Source organism: Episyrphus balteatus, chromosome 2 (assembly GCF_945859705.1).
Source record: "Episyrphus balteatus chromosome 2, idEpiBalt1.1, whole genome shotgun sequence".
NCBI lineage: Eukaryota > Metazoa > Arthropoda > Insecta > Diptera > Syrphidae > Episyrphus > Episyrphus balteatus.
Genome location: NC_079135.1, coordinates 24768051 through 24791674, shown reverse-complemented (window position 1 = coordinate 24791674; position 23624 = coordinate 24768051). Strand labels below are relative to the sequence as shown.

At 31.6% G+C, this 23624-nt stretch overlaps 1 protein-coding gene across 2 annotated transcripts in view; it reads left to right on the top strand.

Moving 5' to 3' along the window:
* The first annotated feature begins 9577 nt into the window (after nucleotides 1-9577).
* The window catches only part of LOC129910278 (homeobox protein 5), an 84257-nt gene continuing 70210 nt past the window's right edge, over nucleotides 9578-23624 (top strand). For both annotated transcript variants that reach the window (XM_055987603.1, XM_055987602.1), the window contains exon 1: nucleotides 9578-10715. In XM_055987603.1, coding sequence (XP_055843578.1) covers nucleotides 9692-10715 — 1024 coding nt within the window. In that variant the 5' untranslated portion in view covers nucleotides 9578-9691. The remainder of the gene's footprint in view (nucleotides 10716-23624) is intronic.

Sequence of the window (23624 nt, the reverse complement as noted above, 5' to 3'; positions counted from 1 at the left end):
TTTTCATTCGAATAGTTTTTTCAAACGATAGTTTTTTCATTTGAATAGTTTTTTCAAACGATAGCTTTTTCATTTGAATTTTTTCATATTCAGTTACTGTTTTCTTTTAGTCTATTAGATTGTTTTTTTTTTTTTTAATTCAGTCATAATTTTATTTCTCTACTATTTGCTTTTTCTCTTGATTTCACAATTTAATTGTAAATGATTTTATCTGCATTTGAAGGAAGGATGATATCTTGAAAGTTTTTCAGGACTGAATTTATGTGTTTTATGTTGGAGTGCCCATATTTTCAAAACAAAGGCGGTAAAGAAAAGAAAAAAAAAAGGCAGCACGGTGCATGAAAAGAAAAGAAGTTATCCGTCGGTCAGTGCGGTGTCATAAAAAAGTGACAAATGAGAAAAAAATAACTCTTTGACCTGGGAAGCGGAACATGTTCATTGTTCAGCCAGTGTATAGTTTATGAACCTAATTAGTGGGAAAACCCATCTTTTCAATTACTTGACGAAACATGGCGCCGGAAGAAGCAAAACATTCGCGCACGCACAAACAGCAGGTATATGTGTCAACAAGTGGATTTTGTAAAGGGTTGTGAATGGGTTAGACAAAAATATGATGCAACTGTGTGGTTGGTTTGGATTATTGTAGGTAGGTATGTATATACTTTTGATATTTGCAATTTTGCATGTGGACGAGCAAAAATAAAAAGTGTAAGAAAAGGAAACAAATCCTTTCCAGTGGTCATTTCTCGACTATTTTTTTTTACGATTTTTATATTATGTACTTCAATGTATGATGGATGCTTCTTTAAGATGAAATCGGATGAAAAGTGAAAAACTTGATAAAATATTATTTTTAAATAGCAACTGAATATTTGATAGTTTTTATTCGATAGTTTATTTGATAGTTTTTATTCGATAGTTTATTCGATAGTTTTTATTCGATAGTTTATTCGATAGTTTATTCGATAGTTTTATTCGATAGTTTTTATTCGAATGAATGAATGAATGAATGAACTATTCGATAGTTCAAATCATTCAGTTACTAACTATCGATAGTTCAAATCATTCGATAGTTCCCATCACTAACCCTAATGTACTTAAACGCTGTCTGAAACATCCTTAAGGAAAAATTTTAAAAGTTTCGTAAATAAAAATGGTTTTATTGGTTTCGGGTTATATTTCAATATCTAAAACAAGGTTTTATTTCACTGGAGAATAATTTCATAATAAATAAATTGCACGACTGGGGTCGCACGTACTTGCTCTTATGCTTAAAGTAACTATAATGTTAAAGCTTTTCATTCAAGAAATTTAAAATTTGATATTTTGAAGAAATTTCATAAGTAGTATAAAAAAATTAAATCTGTTTTTATAATTAATTAAACTCCGTTTTAAATTATCTTAAAAACAATAAAAAAATATGCCATTTTATTTCTTGTATAAAAAGGTATTTTTAGAAAAAAATTTTCGAAAATTGTAGGAGCCGTTTTTTAAAAAAATAATTTTTTATATAGTATAAAAATTTTTTAACATTTTTCAAAAAAAAAGTTGGTATGCCATTTTGAAGAAATAATTAATTTACACATAAAAACTAAATTTCAAAATTTTTCATTGATTCGTTTTCAAAAAATTGATTTTTCAAAAAAAAATTTTGAAATATTTAAAAAAAAACCAAAAATGCGTTTTTTGAAAATTTTCTAAAATTTTAATATTATCTTTACTTACACACTTTTGTATAAAAATTTTCATTTAAATCGGGTTAATGTTGTACGAGATATTCAGAAACGAAAAAAACCGTTCTATGACAGGTACCGTTAATAACGGTACAAAAAATATTTTTTTTATTTAAAAAGTTGGCTATTATGTGTAGTACTACACACAAAAATTTTAATCAAAATTGTTAGAGCCGTTTTTGAAAAAAATTAACTTTTCTATTTCCGTTATATGGCAGGTACCGTTAGTTTTGGTCATAAAAAAAAAAATTTCAATTTGCCCTCTAGGGAATCACCAAAAACTGCTAACCACCAAGTCTGAAGAAAATCACTTCACTCGTTTAGGCTGCAGCTCCAGATAGAGACAGACACACAGACAGACAGACAGACAGACAGACAGAATTGCCGGACCCACTTTTTTGGCATTCTCCATCATCGTAATGTCATGTAAAATTGTTATCTCGAGTTCGAATCCTAAACTTGCCCTATAGTACCTATATCGCAAGTAAAAAGGACCCCAATTTGTGGGCTTATTTCATTTTTTTCTTTTGGAGCCTTAATTTCTGGGGGTCTTATTTCGATGAGCCACCAAAACAAAGGATAGTAGGGTCTTCGACAGTGTATAGATAGTATATGTTTACATATTTTATAAATTTTTGAGTATTGCAAGAAAAAAAAAATTGAATTAAGATAATTTTACCTTTGGCCCGCGATTTGAAGTGCGATGAGAAATACTTAACATTAATATTAAGGACTCAAATTGATAGGCACTTTTGAGCATGGTTCCGAGAAGATCAAACAATTTTTTTTTTTAGGCGTCAAAAATTTGTTGACGAGAACTGTCATTTTTATTCAAAATTGCGGATTCAAAATGGTGGTCAGACAGAATTTAAACAGAATTTTCTGTTTTAAAATGGTAAAAAGTTAGAAATTCAGCTTAGGAGCAGTTGGATAACTTAGCTCATCATACGAAGGGCTCCAAAGCCACTAAGCCACTAGAAGAACTCTAGAAAAAGATAATGCAACAGGGTTGCCTACCAGATTTTTCCATTTTTGGTGTTTTTTTCTTACCGTGACTTAGGTCTTATAGTTAATGGTTAAAACTAGTTTCAAAACTATAGTTAGAGCATAAAAGCAAATATTTAGTCTAACCTTCTACCAAACAAAAAAAAAAAACATCAGGAAAACTTCTTTAAAATTCCAGATTGAAATCAATTGATGAAAAATTTCGCCTAAAGGATTTCAAATCTATATCAACCTCGATCCTCTAACGTTTTTCACCAGTTTTTCTTCTCTTGGTTACAATTATTTTTGTATTTAACGGATTTTTAACACAAAAACAACAACAAAAAATGAGACGTTCATAAAAATTAGACGCAACAACTACCTACCACCTGTGCAATATTCATATGCAACAGACTGTCATAACCAGTCACTTTCACCTCACCTCACCTCACCTTTCCTTCTCTATAAAAATACACCACTCATTTGGCCAGATAGACAGGTAGAATGGGTAAAAAATTGAGCTACAGCTGCATGCCATATCTGCAACAGTACAAACTTTTCCCCTCAGAAAAAAATAAAAAAAAAATTATGTGTGCATTCCAGTTCAACAAAATCAAACAAATCACCACGATTCTGGTGAAAGCTATAAAGCTGTTCATATAAAAAAAAATAGAAGCCCCCTTTTCAATCACCCAGCTTTTATGGTGACATTAAAGCTATAACCTACCAAAAACGGAAGAAAGGTGTAGGTGGAAAGAAAAAAACACGAAAAAAAAACAACAACAACAACAATCCGGAATTAAAACTTCGATTAGTTGAATAGAAAGTTTAGTTTAAAAAAAAACTATATATATACGAAAACGAGATTCTGCAGATATGAGAAGAACAAGAACAAGTACCAAGGGATGCATTCAATACCACCACCTACCCCCTCACACAAAAAAACCACCCAAAAAAGCAACTTTCCGCACACACCAATACACCCAAAGCTCTCCGAAAAAGCCATGCTTGCACAAGTATGCTGGGTTTCTGAGACATGCGCACCCCCAAAACTGGCTAACTGGTGGTTGTGATGACTCAATATTCGAGCAACAGCAACGATGAGCAACAAGACCATATTCCACATCGCCAGCAACAACCATCAACAACCCTTAGCACAATTGAAACCAAACCAAACCAAACCAAAAAAAAAAAAAAAAACAACACAAAAAAAAAACTTGTATAGTTTTCTATATCCGTGCCATAGAGATGAGAAAAGCTGGAAACCAAACACCGATACGCCGACACGAAAACGAAACACGAAGCTCTAACAAGTGTGCGTGCATAGAGCCATCACATAACCAAGGGGTAACAACATAACATAGCGGGCATCGCTAATATCAGTAGAAGGGAGTGGTACGTCAAAAACTGACGCACATCCAGGACAAAACTGCAGACGACATTTTTTCCAATATTCTTTTTTTTTTTAATTTATATATATATTTACACATAAAAATAAAAATAATAAATAAATAAATAAATCATTGCTGCAATATATATGTAAAAAAAAACTTCTATTCGATTATATCCTCTGTGTGCAATTAATATCCTGTCAACTTATAACTTGTATATATAAATTCTCTCTGTCTAACAAAAAAAAAAAACTCTGCTTGTTTGTTTTAACAAAAAATAAATAATTAATATACTACCGACCGACGAAATAAAAATAAAAAAATTTAAGCAACAAAACGTCAAAAAAAAAGTAATAGAAGAAAAAAAAATTCCAAGAGACCGCGCGGAACAAATCTCGAGAGTTGTGAATATTCATTCTATATGTTATAACTGCTGCAGTGAGTGTCCTTTTTTTTTCTTTATAATTTTTTGCATTCATTTGCACTTAAATTGGTGCCTCCATTTTGAAAAGTGATTTTTCTACCATTAAATCAGTGTTTTTGAAGCATAAAATAGGTCAAAAACGGGGTTTTTCAAGTGTTATTCAACCGTTTTTCGAGAGGAGAGAAACATTTTATATGAAAAAAAAAAAAAATCGGATTACGTGAGTGAGAAGATAGTGTTGAAAATTCATCAGTAGCAGCGGTAGCGGCAAGGACCTTCGCACATTATAAAAGCCAAAACAATGAGGATAAACTTTTTGGTGGACCGTTTTTTTTTTTCTTCGATTTTTTTAGTTGAGTGTGTCATCATGGTGGTAGTGTAATGATCGAAGAATATTTTTGTTCTTCTAAAAAAAACAACAAAAAGTCCTTTTAGAAAGAAAAAAAATTGTAAGATTTTTCTAAGAGTTTTTCTCCCAAAAGGATACACGACACATACACAAACTAATACTCACAAAACTTGGGCGCAACCAAACGCCACCCACTGCACACACACACACACATACAGACACAAAATCTTTGAATAAGTTTTTTTTTTTTTAAATAATGATGGGAGAAAACACTTGTTTGCTACAACACACAGCGAACACAACACAACACACCGCACACAACGTGAATGTCCTTTATTTGTTTACACTACAATATTGTGTGTGTGTATTTGTGTCTTTAGTGTGCATTTGTCATGGTATTGGTGGGTTTTTCTATGAAAAATAATGTCAGACACAAAAAGCATGGCTGCCGCGCCAATAATTTCTTTTTTTTTTTCACTATTTTGTGAAGAAGGAAAGGAATGCAAAAAGTGGGAAAAATCGTTTTCTGGCCTCTTCCACTGGAAAAACTAATGGCTAATCCTGTCTTCAAGGATCATTTTGTATAAGCAAGAAAATAAGAAGAAGAAGAATAAATACCTTATAAATGAAGATACTAGTTTTCTGAGATTCAAAAATTTATGATGCGGCAAGTTGATTTCAGAGAGAGAGAGAGAGTTGAGAAGAGTGTGGGTGGACTTTGTGTAGGTATTTTACTTTTTTGGTCCTTTGCAATACCGAACAAAACAAACACAACCCCGAAAAATAAAAATGAAAGAGGATGACGAAAAAATTTATATACGAAAAAACCACCTGAAGATTTTATGAATCGTTGACCCACCAACATGGTTCCTTTTTAACTTGCTTACTGTTTTTGGCGATATAGCTTTTTTTTTATTCATTTTTTTCGCCTTCTTTTCAGTCATACACACTAACACCTACAAGGATCTATTTTTAAGAATTTCTTGTAGTCATTATAATATGAGGGAGGGTGGGGGTGGGTTAGGAGATTGTAGGATTATGGTTGAAACAACAAAAACAATTCATTCATTTATTCATGTTTTAGCAGAGAGTTCATGTGCTTATAGTTTGTTGGGCCGCGTGCCAGAGGATATGAAGCTACTTTTTTTTGTATTATATCGTGTCCTTTTGTCGTGCTGTGTGCGTGTGTGTTGAAATATTCTACTGTGTTCGTTTTTGCGTGCGCCATGCGTCTATTTTCTGGTTTGTAATTTTTTTCCAAACATTTATCCTTAATTTGCATGGAAACTACATATATACCAACTTGCCTTCTTTTCTACCTTCGAAGAAACTTGATCTCGTTTTTGTCTGACTGACGGTTGACGATGAGATACGTGTGGAAAAATAAGCAACAGGACGAAAGCAATGCTACACAAGGGTGTATTTTCATCAGGAGTCGAGTCGACAAAGTAGAATTTCGAATTAACCTTTCGTTGTTGTTGTTCGTTCTGGATGCCCAGAAAAAGGCATCTAGCCCCAACATGTACTACATATATATTTATATTATATTCAAAAGAATATCCTTAAACTATCTCAAGTGTAACAGTGAATTTTTTGTATAGCTGTAAGCTTGTTAAGGAATCCATGTCTCCATTAAGAAGAATAATAAAAACCCCCGAACATGCTCTAATGAACCAAAGCCGGTAAATGAATAATATAGATGAGGGAAGAAAAGGGGATAGGGGGGGGGGGGTAGGTCGAAGAAGGATTCTCTTTGTAATCTGAGTTTGTAGTTTCATACAAATAAAATCTTACGTTAGTCTTAGAAAATATAAATAAGTACGTGGCCTGTGAAAGGAATAAAAATATCGTTGATTGTACGTACAGGGTGTTCCAAAGTTAGCTAGGAAAAGAAAAGTACAGCTTTATGCTGTTCTACGAAGATTTTTTTTACAGTTGTAAAATATTCATTCATCTGATAGTTTTAAATCATTCTTTCATTCATTTAGTTACCATTTTCATTCGAATTGTTTTTTATTCGATAGTTTTTTCATTCAAATAGTTTTTTTATTCGATAGTTTTTGTTCGATAGTTTTATTCGATAGTTTTTATTCGAATCAATAAATGAATGAAAAAAAAACGTTGGTAATTAAAAATAATTTAAAGTCTATAGATTAATAAATTGCCGGTGTTGCCGTTTTGATTTTTTAGATTTAATTGAAGATTGTGTCTAATTTCAAAAATTTTGCTTAAATTTCATAAATTAACTGATGCCAAAATATTATCTACAAAATTAAAGGAAAAATTTTATTATATGGGAGTGAGGGACAATCTTCCATCGTTTAAGCGATAGATGCAATTTTCTTATTAATTGACTTCAAACACAAAAAAAAAATATTTGAACACAACGGCAACACCTACAATTTTTAAATATAGGTACATTTTTAAAAAGCTAAAAGCTTATTCATATTTGGAGAATTAAAATCAAGTAAATTGAATGAAGGGCTTTGGCAAGAATGGTATTTGAACTCAGATTTTTGAAAAAAAAAAAAAATTATTGAAAAAATTTTAACATGTTGTTTTTAAAACTTTTTCGTAATATAAAATGCATTTATTTTTCAAATTTTCCTAACCACATTTTTTATAATTTGAAACTATAAAAGAAATTGTCAATATTTATTACGGTTTATGAAAAAAATAAAAAATTTTTTTTAATATTTTGTTATTTTTTATTCATTCAATAGCCCTTATTGTTGAAAGTTTAATAGCAAAAGCTTAAAGGTCTTATTGGCCAAAGTCTTTGACAAAATCAATTATTTTTAATGCAAAAATTCGGTTTTTATAAAAAAAAATGCAATGAAATTGAAGTAATTTTTATATTTTTTTTTTTTCAAATCTGTAATATATATGTATTAGCTTTTTTCTTCGGAATTCAACTGATAATATTTATGGCCCAAAAATTTTTTTTTATTAATTCATATTTTACTACGAAAAAGTTTGAAAAAAGCCATTTAAAATTTTTTAATAGCATTTTTTTTTCCAAAATTTCGAATGAAGGACTATTCTTTCAAAAAATCTTGAATCTTAACTTCCGCTACAGCCTAATTTACTGAAACGTTTTGCTTCAAACATTGGGGTCCTTGTTTTGAAATTAAAAAAAATGTTAAAACTTTTATTAACGGTACACTTGCGATAGAGCCGTTTTCTTAATTATCTGACTATTCAGAGAACGACTAAGCCAATTTCATCAAAAATTTTGTACGAAATCGTTTAAAGGTCCATAATTTTAAAATTAGGAAAAAAAATTCAAAAAAATAAATTTTTGATTTTTAAAAATAAATAAATCTTTTTAAAAAAAATCTATTTCTCCAAATGGGTCAGTGAATTTTCCAATTTTACAACAATTGTAACAATTTTTCATTCAAAAAGCCTTAAAAACAAACACAATTTAAATTTTTGAAAAAGTATGACTTGCCAAGTCACTTATTTTTGTTATTTTATAATTTTAAATCAAGGCTTCTAAACTGACTTCTAAACCAAATATATAATTAAATAGAAAAAAAAATCTAAATTAAACCAAATATAGTCCTTTTTTAAAATAACATTCCGTTGTATTGTTTACATCTCCCTCAAATAATAAATACATGATATTATCATTGCCTTTATACCTCCAAACAATAAAAAGCACTCTAATGTCTAACCCATAAAATAACAACAGTCACAGAACAAAAAAAAAAAAACACCCTGATACTCTTTATAATAATACACACCAAAACCCCAATTTCTATATACTATAACAAACTCTCACTCTAGGCGACTCGTCACCATGGACAAAATTTTAATTGAATTTTTAACGAATAGCAAACTAACAATTTTAGTTGCGTTTTATTTCTGTGAATGATGCGAATCTCGTTATTGTATCTCTCCCAATTTCACCCACATCTATCACCACCACCAACTTCCAGGACTCTACAGGATATACCTAGCTTTTAAAATCCACCCTCTATATATAGTCCTTTTTGTTAAAGCTCACAAACATACAAACCTACACACGCACACGACAACGAACGACATGCCGCCAACGATACGATGATGACTCTCCTCTCGAATTGCGTTAATTTTTAATGATGATACCTCAAACCAAATTAGGAAATTTAATTAAGTGCTGAAAAGCAATACGCTGCTTGCATCACTCGCCCCCTTCAACATTGCCATTTCACCATCTATCTACTAACAATACTCTCGTATAATAAACCTGATGACTAAAAATATTGACGGTTGGCAAGGATACGCGCCTGCCACTGCGCGTAACATTTCGGTCCAACTCAATTTTTTTTTTTAATAAAATGCAACAATTTTCCCCCTTTTTTTTCATTTTTTCAGCCTGCGTTAAAACAACTATAAATCAAATTAAAAAAATAAATAAATATAAATAAAAAAAAAATGTATAAAAACATATAACAAAAAAAAAATTACAAAAATAAAAAAAAACTCAAAACAACGAAAGCAATATATACCTAACTGTGAAAATATATAAAATTTAATAACAAAAAAAAAAAAATTACATAATTTTTATTCCAAAATTCAAAATTAAGAAAAAAAAAATTAAATTAAAAAAAAATCATCTCTAAAAAGCAATTTTCGATTTTAAGGACAAAAAAAGTTTAACAATCAAATTTTAAATTAAAAAAAAAAAATTATTTATCAAAAAAAAAAAAATTATGAAAATATTTTTTATCTAAAAAAAAAAAAAACTTTCAAAAACTTCTTCAAAAATAATCTCAAAAATATATATATACAAAAAAAAAATTGAAAAATTTAGTCGAAAAAAATGCCACTGGACTATGTTCATTCTAAGAACACCACGACTTTTATCTTCGGAGGCAGATCGAAATCATCGGCAGGTACAATAGCAGCAGGGGCAACAGCAACAACATCATCAACATCATCATCATCAGGTGGAGATTACGAACAAGCTGAGGTGTATTTGAGGGCATTTGAGGATGAAGAGAACCATTACCACCAACACTACCACCAACAGCAACATCAAAATAGTCGTAGCCATGAAGTCCTTAATCAGCAAGCAACAATTTTTATTGTAAAGAAACCGGCCAGCAACGGAACTCACCATCACCACCACCATTACCATAACCAACAACAACAACAACATTACCAGACAGCCCTTACACTCGATTGCGACCGTGTGGAGCTGCTAAAGTCACCCAATCATCAATTTTCGACTTCCGTTGCAGCACAAAGCTCTTCGTATGGCAACAACAACAAAAAAACCAACGACAGGAAGCACAACAGCGAAGCAACTGAACGTCGGACTCCACAACAGCATCAAAATCAGAATCACCACCACCAACACCAACACCAACAACAGCAGCAGGATACTAACCCCCATTCAGCAGGACAACAACGTGGAGTAGAATCAATAGAAAACAACAAATTTAAAAGCACTAACCGGAGCAATTTCAATGGCAAGGATGTTGATAGAGCATCAGCAGCATCAGTTGCATCAGTGGTAGTTGTAGATTCTGCTGCTTCTGCTAGTAGTAGCAACCGCATTAGAAGCCATTGTGGCAATAGCGATACCGGCACTGAAACGGCCAGCAGTGGAAATGGGATGCTCTGCGGGCGTCTCGAATGGACTGCAGCTCAATCACTGGTCGAATTGAATGGCAAGGATAATAATAATATGGCTACAGTAGTAGTTGCAACACAGGCAACAACTGTTGCACCAACACCAATATCAACTGCTGCTAATAGTGCATCTATTCAGCCTTTGCCGCCAACAATATCGAGGGACCAAAAACAACAACAACAACAACAAAGGGAGCCTTCTGCTTTTGGTAAGTGTGGCAAAGATATTTTAAACCTTGTTTTATCTACTTTCTTTTTTTTTTCTATTTTCGGGATACACTTTATCCATTTTTCCTATTTGTATGGTAAAAAGAGCTTTTGTCCTGTTTTAAGTTTATTGTATTGAGAAGAGGGTCCTTTTGTTGGGATAATATAATCTTTCATGTTCTATAAATAGGAATGTGGACAATATGATATGCATGTGATGTGTAGACATGGAAACACTGTATACGATTTTCAGAAAATGCTAAAAAAGACCGCAAGTAGGTACATCCAACAGTTTTTTTTTTTCTGCATCAGAGAAAAAATAAGGTAGGAATAACTATATATCTGGTATATTTCACTTTATTTCTGGTATACTTAACATTATTTCTGGTATATTTAACCAGATTAATTTGGCTAGAATTAAAGTTATCCTTGGCATTATGTTATTTTCGTATGTCTAAGAAAAATAACATTAATAAATAAATTATTATTTAAAAAGACTTTCTAAAGAATTTAAAAATATGTCGTTTTTTTTTTTGTAAGTACCTAGCAATATTGTTAATTTAACAATGAAGCCTTGTTGCCAGTTTTATTTGATGAATAAATGACTATAAAAATCGTATTGTTTTTGAATTGGGGATTTGTGACATTATAGGCAAATGACGATAAAAAATAAAAAAGGTCTGATCTATACAAGCCGACAAGTTTTTCAACCCTTTAAGGAATTTCTAAAAAGAAATTACAAAAAAACATGCTTTTAGTAGAAAAACTCTGTCATAAAATATTTAAGATCAATATATTTTCCATTTCAACGTCAGGTTTTCTAGATTAACTCAAAAAGAGTTCACAGACAACCTGACTCAAAAATCTTTTTGGTTGTTATCTCGAAAACCTGACATGATAGGACAAAATAGACTTCAAATCTAGTTTCAGCGACCCGAAAAACATATATTTACTATAGTCACACCCTCAGATCAAACAAAAAAAATTTGTGTGACTTTGACATTTTTTGAGGTTATCTCGAAAACCTGACGTGATGGGTAAAAATGGATTTCGGATTCGGTTTCAGTGACCCAAAACACATATGATTAACATAGTCGCACCCCCGGATCAGAACTTTTTATTTTTTGTGTGGATGTGTTATCGACGACAGTCATGACCTCAGATGGAGATTTTTGATAACTTTTTGACGTGATAACGTCTTATAAATCGATGAACCATGGCAGCCACCACAAAAAAGTGACGCCATTTTCTAACGTTACACTCTCGCACTTTCGCAGTGCGGCAAAAAATGGCAATTCAAAATTTAAAATAAACTATTAGAGATACAAAAATCTTCTATAGCTTATTTGAAAGATAATAACCTAAAGCTTAATCCAAATGAAGGATTTTTAAAAATTTCGTCATTTAATAGCGTAAACAGGGGTAAAACGGAAAGATGAAATTTGAGCTAAAATCTAAACGCGCCGTAGAGAATTGATTTTTTTGCTATAGATAGATGAGATCAATTTAAGAATAACTGCATTTAAGGAAAAATTCTAAAAAATTTTGAAACTAAGCTATAACGTTTTGTTTGAACGTTGTACACGTGTTGGGGCTATGACAAAATGATGATTTTGGGTAAAGGAAATTTTTTTTGACAATTCTAAAGATTCCAGGTGAAAGATGAGGGAAAAAAAATTAGGCGTCTGATACGGATTTTTTTCCAACACTCTGCGTTTCGAAATATGAATTTTTGAAAAACCCCTTGTTTTTTAGGGGTATTTTCGGATAGTTTTTGATTTTGAGCTTTTTTTTGAGCGTTCAAAAAATCTCAAACTTGTATAACATGTAGGTTTTTACCTTATGCATACATGTGCAATTGGAATCGTTTAGTTGACTGAGTAACGGAAGAAACATGTTTTTAAAAAACACGTTTTTGGACCGTTTTTAACCGATTTTCATCGTTTTTTATTTTTATCTTTTTTTCTTTAATAGATACAGGAATAAAGTATATGGAGTAATGATAGACCATGACTACGACTATATGTGTGCGAAGTGTCAATCATTTTCGTAAACACAATTTTGAGATAACGGTAAAATAAAATTTTAGACTTCAACAGGTTATAACTTTTGACCAAGAGCATATAGAAATTATTATTAAACTTTTATGAAAGGTGAAATAATAAGCTTTCAAATGGTGTATATTTTTTATAGGTTGTCAAACAAAAAAATTGATTTCATAGCCTGAGAACATAAAAATAAATGTTTTTTTTTGCTTTTTTTAATGAAATTTGATCGAATTCAAAAAATTCTAGCTCTTTTTGTAGATGTCTCATAGACATAATTAATATATGTATATATTTTGAGCTAAGATAATAAGCTTTCAGATGGTATACAATTTTTTATAGGTTGTTAGGGAAAAAAAATGGAATTAATGACGTGAGAAGATAAAAATTCATGTTTTCTTTGCTTTTTTTGATGAAAATGATTGTTTTCATTGTTTACTTTTTGCGCATTATAAAAATTTTTAAATATTTTTATTCTTAAGAAGAAATACTTGGCTTTTAAAATGCATAATTTTTTTTTGTAAGCTTTTAAAATAAAAAAATTAATATAATGAGAAAAGAAAAAAGGTATTTTTTTTAGCTTTTTCTTGTAAATTATGATTGTTTGAAATAAATAAACCCTTCAAATGGCTCATTTTAAAAGCACACAACTTGTTTTCTTACGACGTTATCACGTAAAATCATCGTCCGTAAATCGGCTTTACAGACAACCTCTTTTTTTTTAAGTTAATTTAAGTTTTTAGAAACTGATTCTCACTGCTTTACGAAGGGGGAATAGATCCTCTCTCTATACGATTTTTCAAAATATTTAAGTCTTTAATTTAACACCAGCAGAGATAACTTAGCAACGCCTAAGTTGAAACATATTTTTGTTTGTTATGACAAATTTTAGAAGGTTTTTAAATTTTTGTTTGTTCTTATAGAAATTAATCATTTTTGTACAGTTGTTCATCTTCTGAAGAGAAACCTAAGGCACCTCATTTTATACAAAAGCTATGAGTAGGTACCTTTTTATAGTGTATTGAAAATTAATTAAATTAAGGTGACATCACCTTAAATTAAGGTGACAAGTCACATTAATTTCTTGAATGCGCAAATTAAAAAATCTCTTTGGACAAATTTCCAGTTTGGAGAAAATGTTCATTGCACTGACTATGTTTAACACATTTATTTTCATAACCAGTTTTGCGTTTTGAAAACATCAAACTTCGAAATAGTCAAGCGGTCAAAATTCTTTTGTCAAAATTCTGCTTTTCAAAATTCTGTTTTTCAAAATTATGCTTTTCAAAATTCTGCTTTTCATAATTCTGTTTTTCAAAATTCTGCAGAAAATTAAAAAATTGTTTGGAAAATGTTAAAAAAGGTCATGTAAGAATTTTGTAAAAAATATAGGTAATTTTCTCCAAATCGGTCCCTTCGATTTTTATAAAATCATGCAGCTGCAATCGCAATGTAAGATATAGTATGGTCAACGTTGATTCGATTTTGTTCGAAAAACAGTTTAGTCAAAGTGGTTTCCGTTTATTTTAACTAGGTTTAAGATTCACACAGTGTAGAACGTCTATTAACTTCTAACTTTGTTTAAAATGACAACCTCAATAATTTTAACAAATTTTGTTTAACAAAAGCTTTGATTGTATTAATTAAAAATTAAATATAGAAAAATTAATTTTTTGAATTAAGAAAAATATATATATTTTAATATGTCAATTTTTCGAAAAAGGGGCATTTTTTTGCAAAGGGAGCGGGTCAAAATTCTGGCTTCAAAAATCGCGCACTTTCTAACATTTTTCAAACCCTTTTTATATTAAATTATCCCACGCCTCTTTCCCCCCCAGATACCGCACGCGCTGGGGTCCATTTACACCGAGTATGATGGCACTTGCGGTGGCTAGTCATATCGGCACTTAAATTAGAGTTTTTTGAAGAAAAAAAATAAACACGAGATAAGAGCGGGGCTGCTTATTACAAGCAGATACAAAATGTAAAAATAAATATGTAACTATATGGGAGCATGGGGAAACATACAACCATATAGAAAAAGAATTAAAATAAAGTATTAAATAAAGTTAAAATTTAAAAATAAGTAAAAAAATTAAAAAAGTGTAGAAAAAAAAACAATAAATAAAATAAAAAAGCATGCTTATGCACTTGTTAGATCAGTAAAAAAAATAAAAAGTCCAGTTTCAGTTTCTCTTTTACTATTTCACTATTTACTAATCTTTACTAATCTTTAGGTCCAAGAGGGCTATGAAATACCATATAGTAGGTTTTTTTGTGTGATCTTGCTGTTATTACAATCAAAAATATTACAATTTTTATTAACATTCCTTAACATTCTCGTAATCGGTTCATTTTTGCCATAATCAGTTCTATGAAGAGCTTGATGAAATTGCGGGGTCGTTCTGAGAGAATAGGAACTTACGTTAAAACTAATTTGCTCGAGGAGGGTGGAGTTTTCAATTACATTACATAAAATTTGGTGTATGAAAATAACATCGGCAACTTCGCGACGTTTTTCTAAAGATTGTAAGTTAATGAGTTGCAAACGTTCTTGATAAGGGGGCAAGTTGAAATTATCAACCCACGGAAGTCCTCTTAAGGCAAAACGGAGGAATCTACGCTGTACTGCTTCAATTCTCTTGATGTGGACTTGGTGATAAGGGGACCAGACTTGGCTAGCATATTCAAGTAAAGGCCTCACAAACGTGGTATAAAGTGATTTCGTAACGTAAGGGTCAGAAAACTCTTTAGACCAGCGCTTGACGAAACCTAAAGCAGAATTAGCCCTAGATATAATATTGTCATAGTGGGATCTGAAGTTAAGTTCATTATCACAAATTACACCCAAATCCTTAATGGTTGTTACTCTTGAAACAATACATTCATTGATAAAATAGTCACGTGGTGGAGGACGGAGTCGTTTGCGGGAATATGTGATTGCTTGGCATTTTTCAACATTAAGATCTAAGTTATTTTTCTGACACCAAACAAAGAAATTGTCTAAATCAATTTGCAAAAGCAAAGGGTCGTTTGACGATGAAATTGTCCTAAAGATTTTCATATCATCTGCGTACGTAGAGACTTCACAATGCTGAATGACTGATTCTACGTCATTGATTGTCAAAATAAAAATTATGGGGCCTAAATGACTTCCTTGTGGGACGCCCGACTTTGCAATAAATGGATCTGAGATTGAAGATCTAAAAAGTACTTGATATTTACGATTATAAAGGTATGAATTCATCCATTGAATAAAACCGGGAGGAAATCCTAGAGCTTTAAGTTTAAACGATATAATTTTATGTGATATTCTATCAAACGCCTTGCTAAAGTCTGTAGCAATGACATCAACTTCGTTCTTATTTTCTAATGATTTCAAAGTGTACGATACAAACTCGGTTAAATTAGTGGTCGTAGATTTGCCTTTCAGAAAACCGTGTTGTCTGGCTGAAAACAATGATTTACAATTAAAATATAGTGTGTCGAAGATAATACTTTCAAAAAGTTTTGGGATGCACGACAATTTGGCAATTGGTCTATAGTTAGCAATATCACTTTTGCATCCCTTTTTGTGAATAGGGATGATGAATGAATCCTTCCAGATTGATGGAAAAAACCCTAGAGTTATGGATTTTTGAAACAGAGTGGCAATAGGTGAGGCTAAATGGGCTACACAATTTTTTAGTACAATCGCGGGCAAGCCATCAGGACCCGATGAGAAATCATTCTTAAGTTTATGAATTTTTTGTATCACGTCTTCAACAGTAATATTAATTGATACTAAAGATGTTTGGTTACAGTTATTCATGTAGGTGAAATAGTTACTATCAGGCACAAAGTTACTATCAGAAAACGCAAGACTGAAAAAATTGGCAAATAAATTAGTTATAACTTTAGAATCACTAGAAGAGTGATTTAAATAATTTAAGGTATTAGGATAACCGTCTGACTTTCTTTTTAGATTAATAAATTGCCAAAAACGCTTAGGGTTTGAAATTAAATCAATTTGCATTTGATTGATGTAGTCATCGTAGAGAAGTTTTGAAAGGCTCGAAAATTCATTGCTTACATCCATATAAAGAGAAAAATCCATGTCTGATCTAGATCTTAAATATTTCTTCCATAGAGCGTTTCGGGAGTTGCGTAGAGAACGAAGCTCCTTTGAATACCATGGGGGTGAAGAAGACATATTTTTCTTTTGTGAATATGGTACTGACTGGTAAAAACATTCGAAAATGGCTACGTAAAAATTGGTGGTTAAACTATCGATACTATCGTTGACACTATTTAAAATAAGATCAAAATTTATATTACTTAGAAGCTCATTCAGTTTGTTAAAGTTAGCCTTCCGGAAATTAAAACAATATTGTTTTTCAGACTCTACTTCTGAGTTACAATGTTCATAGGCGAAACTTAAGCATAGTGGTGGATGATACAGGTCAATAGTTGAGAGAATAAGGTTACTTTCCTTTACGATGCAGTTATGAGCATCATTGGAGAAGATCAGATCGAGTTGCCTATTCAAGTTATTTTTTATATCGCTAATCTGAAGTAAGCCGCAATCAGACAGATTATCAGTGAATAAAGTTTCTTTTTCGGTTGTTGCGTTAGTTGCAATAAAATGTGAGTCATCATCGGACTTTGACCACGACAGATTAGGAAGATTAAAATCACCTAGGACCAATAAGTTATCATGAACTTCAATAGTGTCATCCAAGAAGTCAACTGCATTAATGAGATTTTGATAAGTTTCGATGGGGCTGCAAGGTCGCAAATAGCAGCACATAATATAAATGTTTTTTCGCATAAGTTTAATTTTTACACAAATCATTTCAATGTTTTCGGTATTAGGAATTTCAATCAGAGAACTGTCGTAACTAGTGTTAACAGCAATAAGAACCCCTCTTCCAGACCTATTCCCTAATTCTAACTGACCATCTTTACGGTAAACATTATAGTCTGATGAAAAAAATTCATTACTATTAAAATCATTAGTTAAATTAGTTTCGCTTAAAGCAAAAACATCAAAAGGAAGCTCTTGCGACTTTAAGAATACATCAGAAGCTTTGGAGCGGAGTCCCCTTACATTTTGATAATAAAGGGACAAGCATATTAGTTTTTTGGAGCTGCATTTAAATGGATTTTTGACCCTTGTGTGTTTTTGTTTACAAATTCTTGAATAAATGTGTTATCAGGCCATGATGAAGGGTGCATCAACAAATTAAACATAGGTTCGGGAACTGAAACTTTAAATGATGCTACTCTTCCATTAGACCTAGTAATGTTTTTACATTTCACTAAGTTTAGGTCATTAGAAACGTTATTTTTAATAAGGACAGACTTAATGTGATCTAAAATGTCTGTATGAGATGTTGAAATATCAAATTTAGAGATAAATATATTTTTGGGACAGGGTACAACTCTAGGTTGAAATATGTTTACTGGAGAATTAGTATTAGCAATAGGCAAAGTGATGTTGGTTGGGTTTTGAGTTTGAATTGAGTTTACATTGATGTTATTATTAGATAAACTTTCAGTGTTTATTGTAAGATTATTGTTGTGAACATGAAACTGCATTTCTTCCTGAATAGACATTGAAACAGGGTTTTCAAGAGCATTGACCGAAGTTTGGTTGGTAGTGGGAATCGTGGAATTAGAAATTTCAATATTGATCAATTTATTTAAACTATCTTTGGTACTTTTTAACTCATTCTCCAAAGCTGCGAAATGATTGTTGCTTTCATCAAAATTATTATTGCTTATTGTTAATAAATTCTCAACTTCATTTGAAAGTTTGAGAACGGATTCAGAAATTTTGTTATTAGTTGAGTTATTGTTATTTTAAATTGTTTGAAAAATTTTGTAAGACAGAATTTTGAAAAGCAGAGTTTTTAAAAACAGAATTTTGAAAAGCACAATTTTGAAAGCAGAATTTCGATCAGCAGAATTTTGAAAAAAAGAATTCTTACCCCGGCAGAATTTTGACCCCAACCCTAAGTATTTTCTTAGTTGCAAAACAAAAGAATTAACTTTTTTAAATATTTACCTACAATTTACAAACTTCTACCAAGCGTCGACTTGTGAATTTTGTTTTTACGTTTACATTCACTTACAATTTTTTTCCTTCTGCAAAAAATGTTTCCTCTGAAGATAAAAATTTAACCGGGTCTCAGAGCAGGGTAAATGTTTGACAGCTGAAAATGTTTGTATTCAAAAATTATTGTCGAAAACTTAGCCTCGGCTAAATATCTAACCCAATTCATAAACGGCCTTAGTGTGTAAGCAATTACAGTAAATCGCCTACTGACTATATTTTGAATCGTGATTTTTTTAATTTTTTTTGTATGTTTCAAAAAACTCTTCATAATAAAATAAATCAAGTTGGCTACTTATATGTATGCAGAGCTTAATTTAAGCTCTGAAACAAAATCCTCTTGAAAATACATTTGATCTAAGATTTTGGATAGGTAGAGCTTTTGCATGTTAATTTAGCATATATTTTGAGCACTTGACCATTTTTTTGATTATTTTTTAGGTAAGTTATTTTAATCCTGTGACCCCCCCCCCCCCCAAACCAAATGTCTAGATCCGCGCCTGCTAGTCACAAATCCGGCACGTCAAGGCTTAACCCCATGTATGGGCGTTTTTTTCTGATGCTGAGAATAAATAATGTTATAAAAATTGAGCTTAAACAAACTCAATCAATGATAAAGTTTAGACTTTGGAGATCTTATGATTTTAACATAAATATATCCATGATATCTTAGTTATTAGATAAAATTAAAAAATAAAAATAACAAGCTTTTTCATAATCAAAACAAATTTCATTGTCTTATAATGTGTTTCACGTTAGTTGGATGTATACCAAAGTCAATATCGATTCTCAAAAAGCCCCATGATTTCAAAGTCATAGACTATCATTAGATCGAACCAAAAATCAATGACTAACAAATACTCCACGTGCTCCAAAATATTTTTTTTTTATAGATTTCCTGGAGAAAAGTTTTAACCAAAGCCATATTGTGTTGCCGGGGCCAAACAAAGATATAATAATAATAAATAAATTCTCGCTCCCAGGAAAGTCATATAAATGAGCCTTCAAACAAAAACACGCGCACCATTAAGTTGGAGCCTTTTTAAGTAGGTTTTCCATTGGGCTAAGAGGGAAATGTGGCAAATGGCGTTTAGATACTTTCCCGAGAGACAGCGGCAGAGTGACAGGGGCAAACAAACTAAAACCCCAAAATATTTATAGATGTTAAAGAGCACACACACACACGCAAGCACTAAAAGGCAAATGAACATGATGCCCAGGATATGAGATATCCTTTTTGTATATATCTAATCTACCTCTCGTGATGTGTACTGAATGTTTGCAACTCAGCCTTAGCCAGGCCATCAAGTTGGTATCGGCATCAAAATAGGAAACAACAGGTTGCGGTGGTTGGTTTTCACTACACATACATCGAAGGCTAAGTCGGGGATTTAAAGCCGAAAACTCGGCATCCAAATTGATTTGTTAACTATCTCTGTGATGCTGTGTATGATAGTGAACGTCATCTGCGCTAGCTACACATCTTCGTCTTTTGGTCCTTTTACGATTTGCATGAATTTTTGATTATTATCCAAAGGTGGGGATTTCGGGAGGTGTGGATTTTAACCCAAAACTCTTGTCAGAGCCCGACCGACCTTCGCAGAGCTTTATGGAAAGGTTTATCCCATCGCAAAGGATCCATCCTGAAAGATGGTCATGCAACAAATGAGGGGACGAAGCATATCACCCATCCGACCGACCAACACGGTGCCAATATGGTAGAAGTGCGGTTGTGTATGTATAATTTATGATAATAGCTTTGAAGGTATCCCCTTTATAGTGTTGTCAGTTACGCATAGCAATCAGGACATGAGCACCGATCAATTTTTGATACATTCAAGTGTTATCCTTCAAGTTTAGGCAAAAGTTTGCCTGAGAAACATACAAATGAGGGTGTTTCAGTTTCGTGTTAGATATTGGGCCTCAAGTTGAGTTAAGTTGGCGAGTGAATATGTATATATGAAACACGAAAACGGGCATGGCTGTGCCATGAGGATATAAGTAGCATATCCTTTTTCATGGAATAAATAAATTAATACATAATGTTTCGATGTCAAAATCCTGTTCAGGTTTTTTTTTTTATTATTTTTTGTTGCTTTTCTTTTTTTTTGTTTTTATTTGTTATTTATATTTTTTTTTAGAAGCTGTGCTGCCTGCTGTTGCTTTATCACATCGGGGTTGTGTCCCTCATGGGTTTCGAAGGGATTTACTACTAAAATATGTAATAAATTGCGGGGATTGTGTGTGTAAGCTTGCAAAGTGTCGTTTTGAATCGTTAAATGGGATTTGTTATTAGAAATTATTTTTCCATTAAATAATAAATAGGCGAGCAATCATATATACGAGTATGTGTAGGTAGTTTGAGGGTGATTTAAAAAATAAATTTGATTTACAGTGGTTTTTGAAGGTCGATATTATAACATTAGGGAATCGACTTGAAAAATTTTAAGCTTTTTCAATAATATAGCATTCATTTAAAATTAATTCATTTTAAGATTTTAAGTGGCTACCCCCCACTAATAAGGGTAATTCCATGCAAGTTGACCACTTTAGGAAAAAAAAAAATGAAAATGAACGTTTAAAAAATTAAATGACGGTATTTCAATACTTAAATGTACCTTTTACTTTAAAATTTTAATATAAGTTTAATTTTATATTATGCTTACTGGAAACGTAATAAAATCTCTTTTCTTATTGAATACGATATCCACGACTTTTCATTCAAAAGTCTACAATATATCTTCTTAAAGTCATCGAAGTAGACAGAATCGATTGACGTAACACCCGTTAAATCTAATCTTAGAAGATTGTAACATTGAAAGACAGGTTAACAAAATGTAACTAAATACATTAGGTTTTTAGGCTATTTAAAACCTTATTTAGTGAATAGCACACAACACCATGATCCAAATTGAAGTAACTATATCACACCCGTTACAGTCTGTGATAACAATTTTAAGAAAAATAGTACTTTTGATGCTCTTTTTATCTCATACCTACATGAAGGCAAACGTAGGTCATCGCAATGGCTCAGACTAACTGTTATATTGAGCATTCGGTCATAGAATCCAAGTAACAATTTAACTTGCATAAGGTTCAATGCAAACTATTTTGTGACTTGTTTAAGAAGAAGGACAAGTCTTATGCAAATCATTTTGGCGCACATTACCGAATTTCCCTAAGACCTTCCTCCACAGGCAATCCACAAGCTAATAGCTTGTGACGAACAGCGTAAAACGACCTTATGCAGGGCTTTTCACCAAACAACGAAACATTTAAGCGAGGCTATAGCTTCGCTAAGGAAATAATCATTATAATTGGATATTATAATAAGGCCTTATAGAAGTTGTTATAAGATGTTGAATTTTCTTTATTTTTCTTTTAATTTTTTTCTATTTTGTTTTTCTTCTTTTCGACCATTGCAATGCTTTTTCTGTTGTTCTGAAATGGGAAGAATTTTATTTGAATTGAACGAGAACACATTTTTTAATTTCATAAAATTGCCCGGCCAGGAATCGATCTCACTTACCTCCGCATACCAGCGCAGCACTCTACCAGTAGGCCACACTCGAACATTAAAGATGAGTGGAAAAAAGGGAGCTACTTGATACCTCACATTGAAATGCAAGGTTTTTTTTTCGAATGCACTAGAAAAATTGCATACTTTTAAGAAAAAACATTGCATACTTAAAAGAAAAAATATTGCATACTTAAAAGATAAAAGCATTGCATACTTAAAAGAACCTCTTGGAACAGGTCTTCTGTCACTTAAAAATACGAGTCTTCCTTAGAACGTTTCAAAAAGGTCTTAAGAAGGCCTTCTTTAACTAAAATTTGCAAAGCTTCCTGTAAACACTTCTAGGTAGTCTTAAGCAGACCTCCTTTCTTTCCAAAATGGTTGACTTGCGTAATTAAGCCTTAAACGAAACCTATGCAAACTAAAGCTTGTCGAATCGAAAAAATTGGACCTTATGCAAGCCAAATTGTTACTTGGGAAGGTCGTTAGTCGTATAACAAATTCAAAACTCATAGATTAAAAAAAGAAATTTGGATCATTTGACAAAATCATTTTTTTTTACTAGGTATATATTATGTTCGTTGGATAATTCACTCCTGTTTGGTTTAACTTTAAGCACAAAATATTGTTGTTAATTTTGTAATTTATCAAGAAAAATATTTATCATAAAAAAAAAAAACTGGAGAACAGAAAATATGATCAAACGTTTGTTTTTTGATCTGGTAAACCCTGTTTGGTTGAATTCAAATGGTAATATTTTTCGATTTAACTTCGACTTTGGAAACTTTTATACCTACCTACTTTTTTGAAAAACAAACTGCAATAACATAGACCGTTACTCAAACAATAAACCATTGTCACACAATACAATTATTTTTGCGGTGTTGCTTTCAAATTTTTCAAAATAACTGCATTCAATCGAATTTAAAACCGTACCTTAGGATTTGTAATGAACAAGTTACCAAATTCATAGAGCCCTTAATTTGGCCTACCATATTTTGGGACACCCTGTATTTCATAAAACAAGGAAATAATTGGTCACATTTAGGCATTTTAAAATAAATTGCCAAAATTAGAAATTGAAATCTTGTGTTCATTTGTTAAACTGTCGCCAGTTCAAGTAAAGTTGCTGAATTAAAATCTGCCTACGCACCTAGAATCCAGCAGCGCCAGTAAATAATCAAATCATAAAGAATTGTTTCGCGATTTTCTATCGAACTGTAAGTACATTAAGGAACATGGCATTTCATTC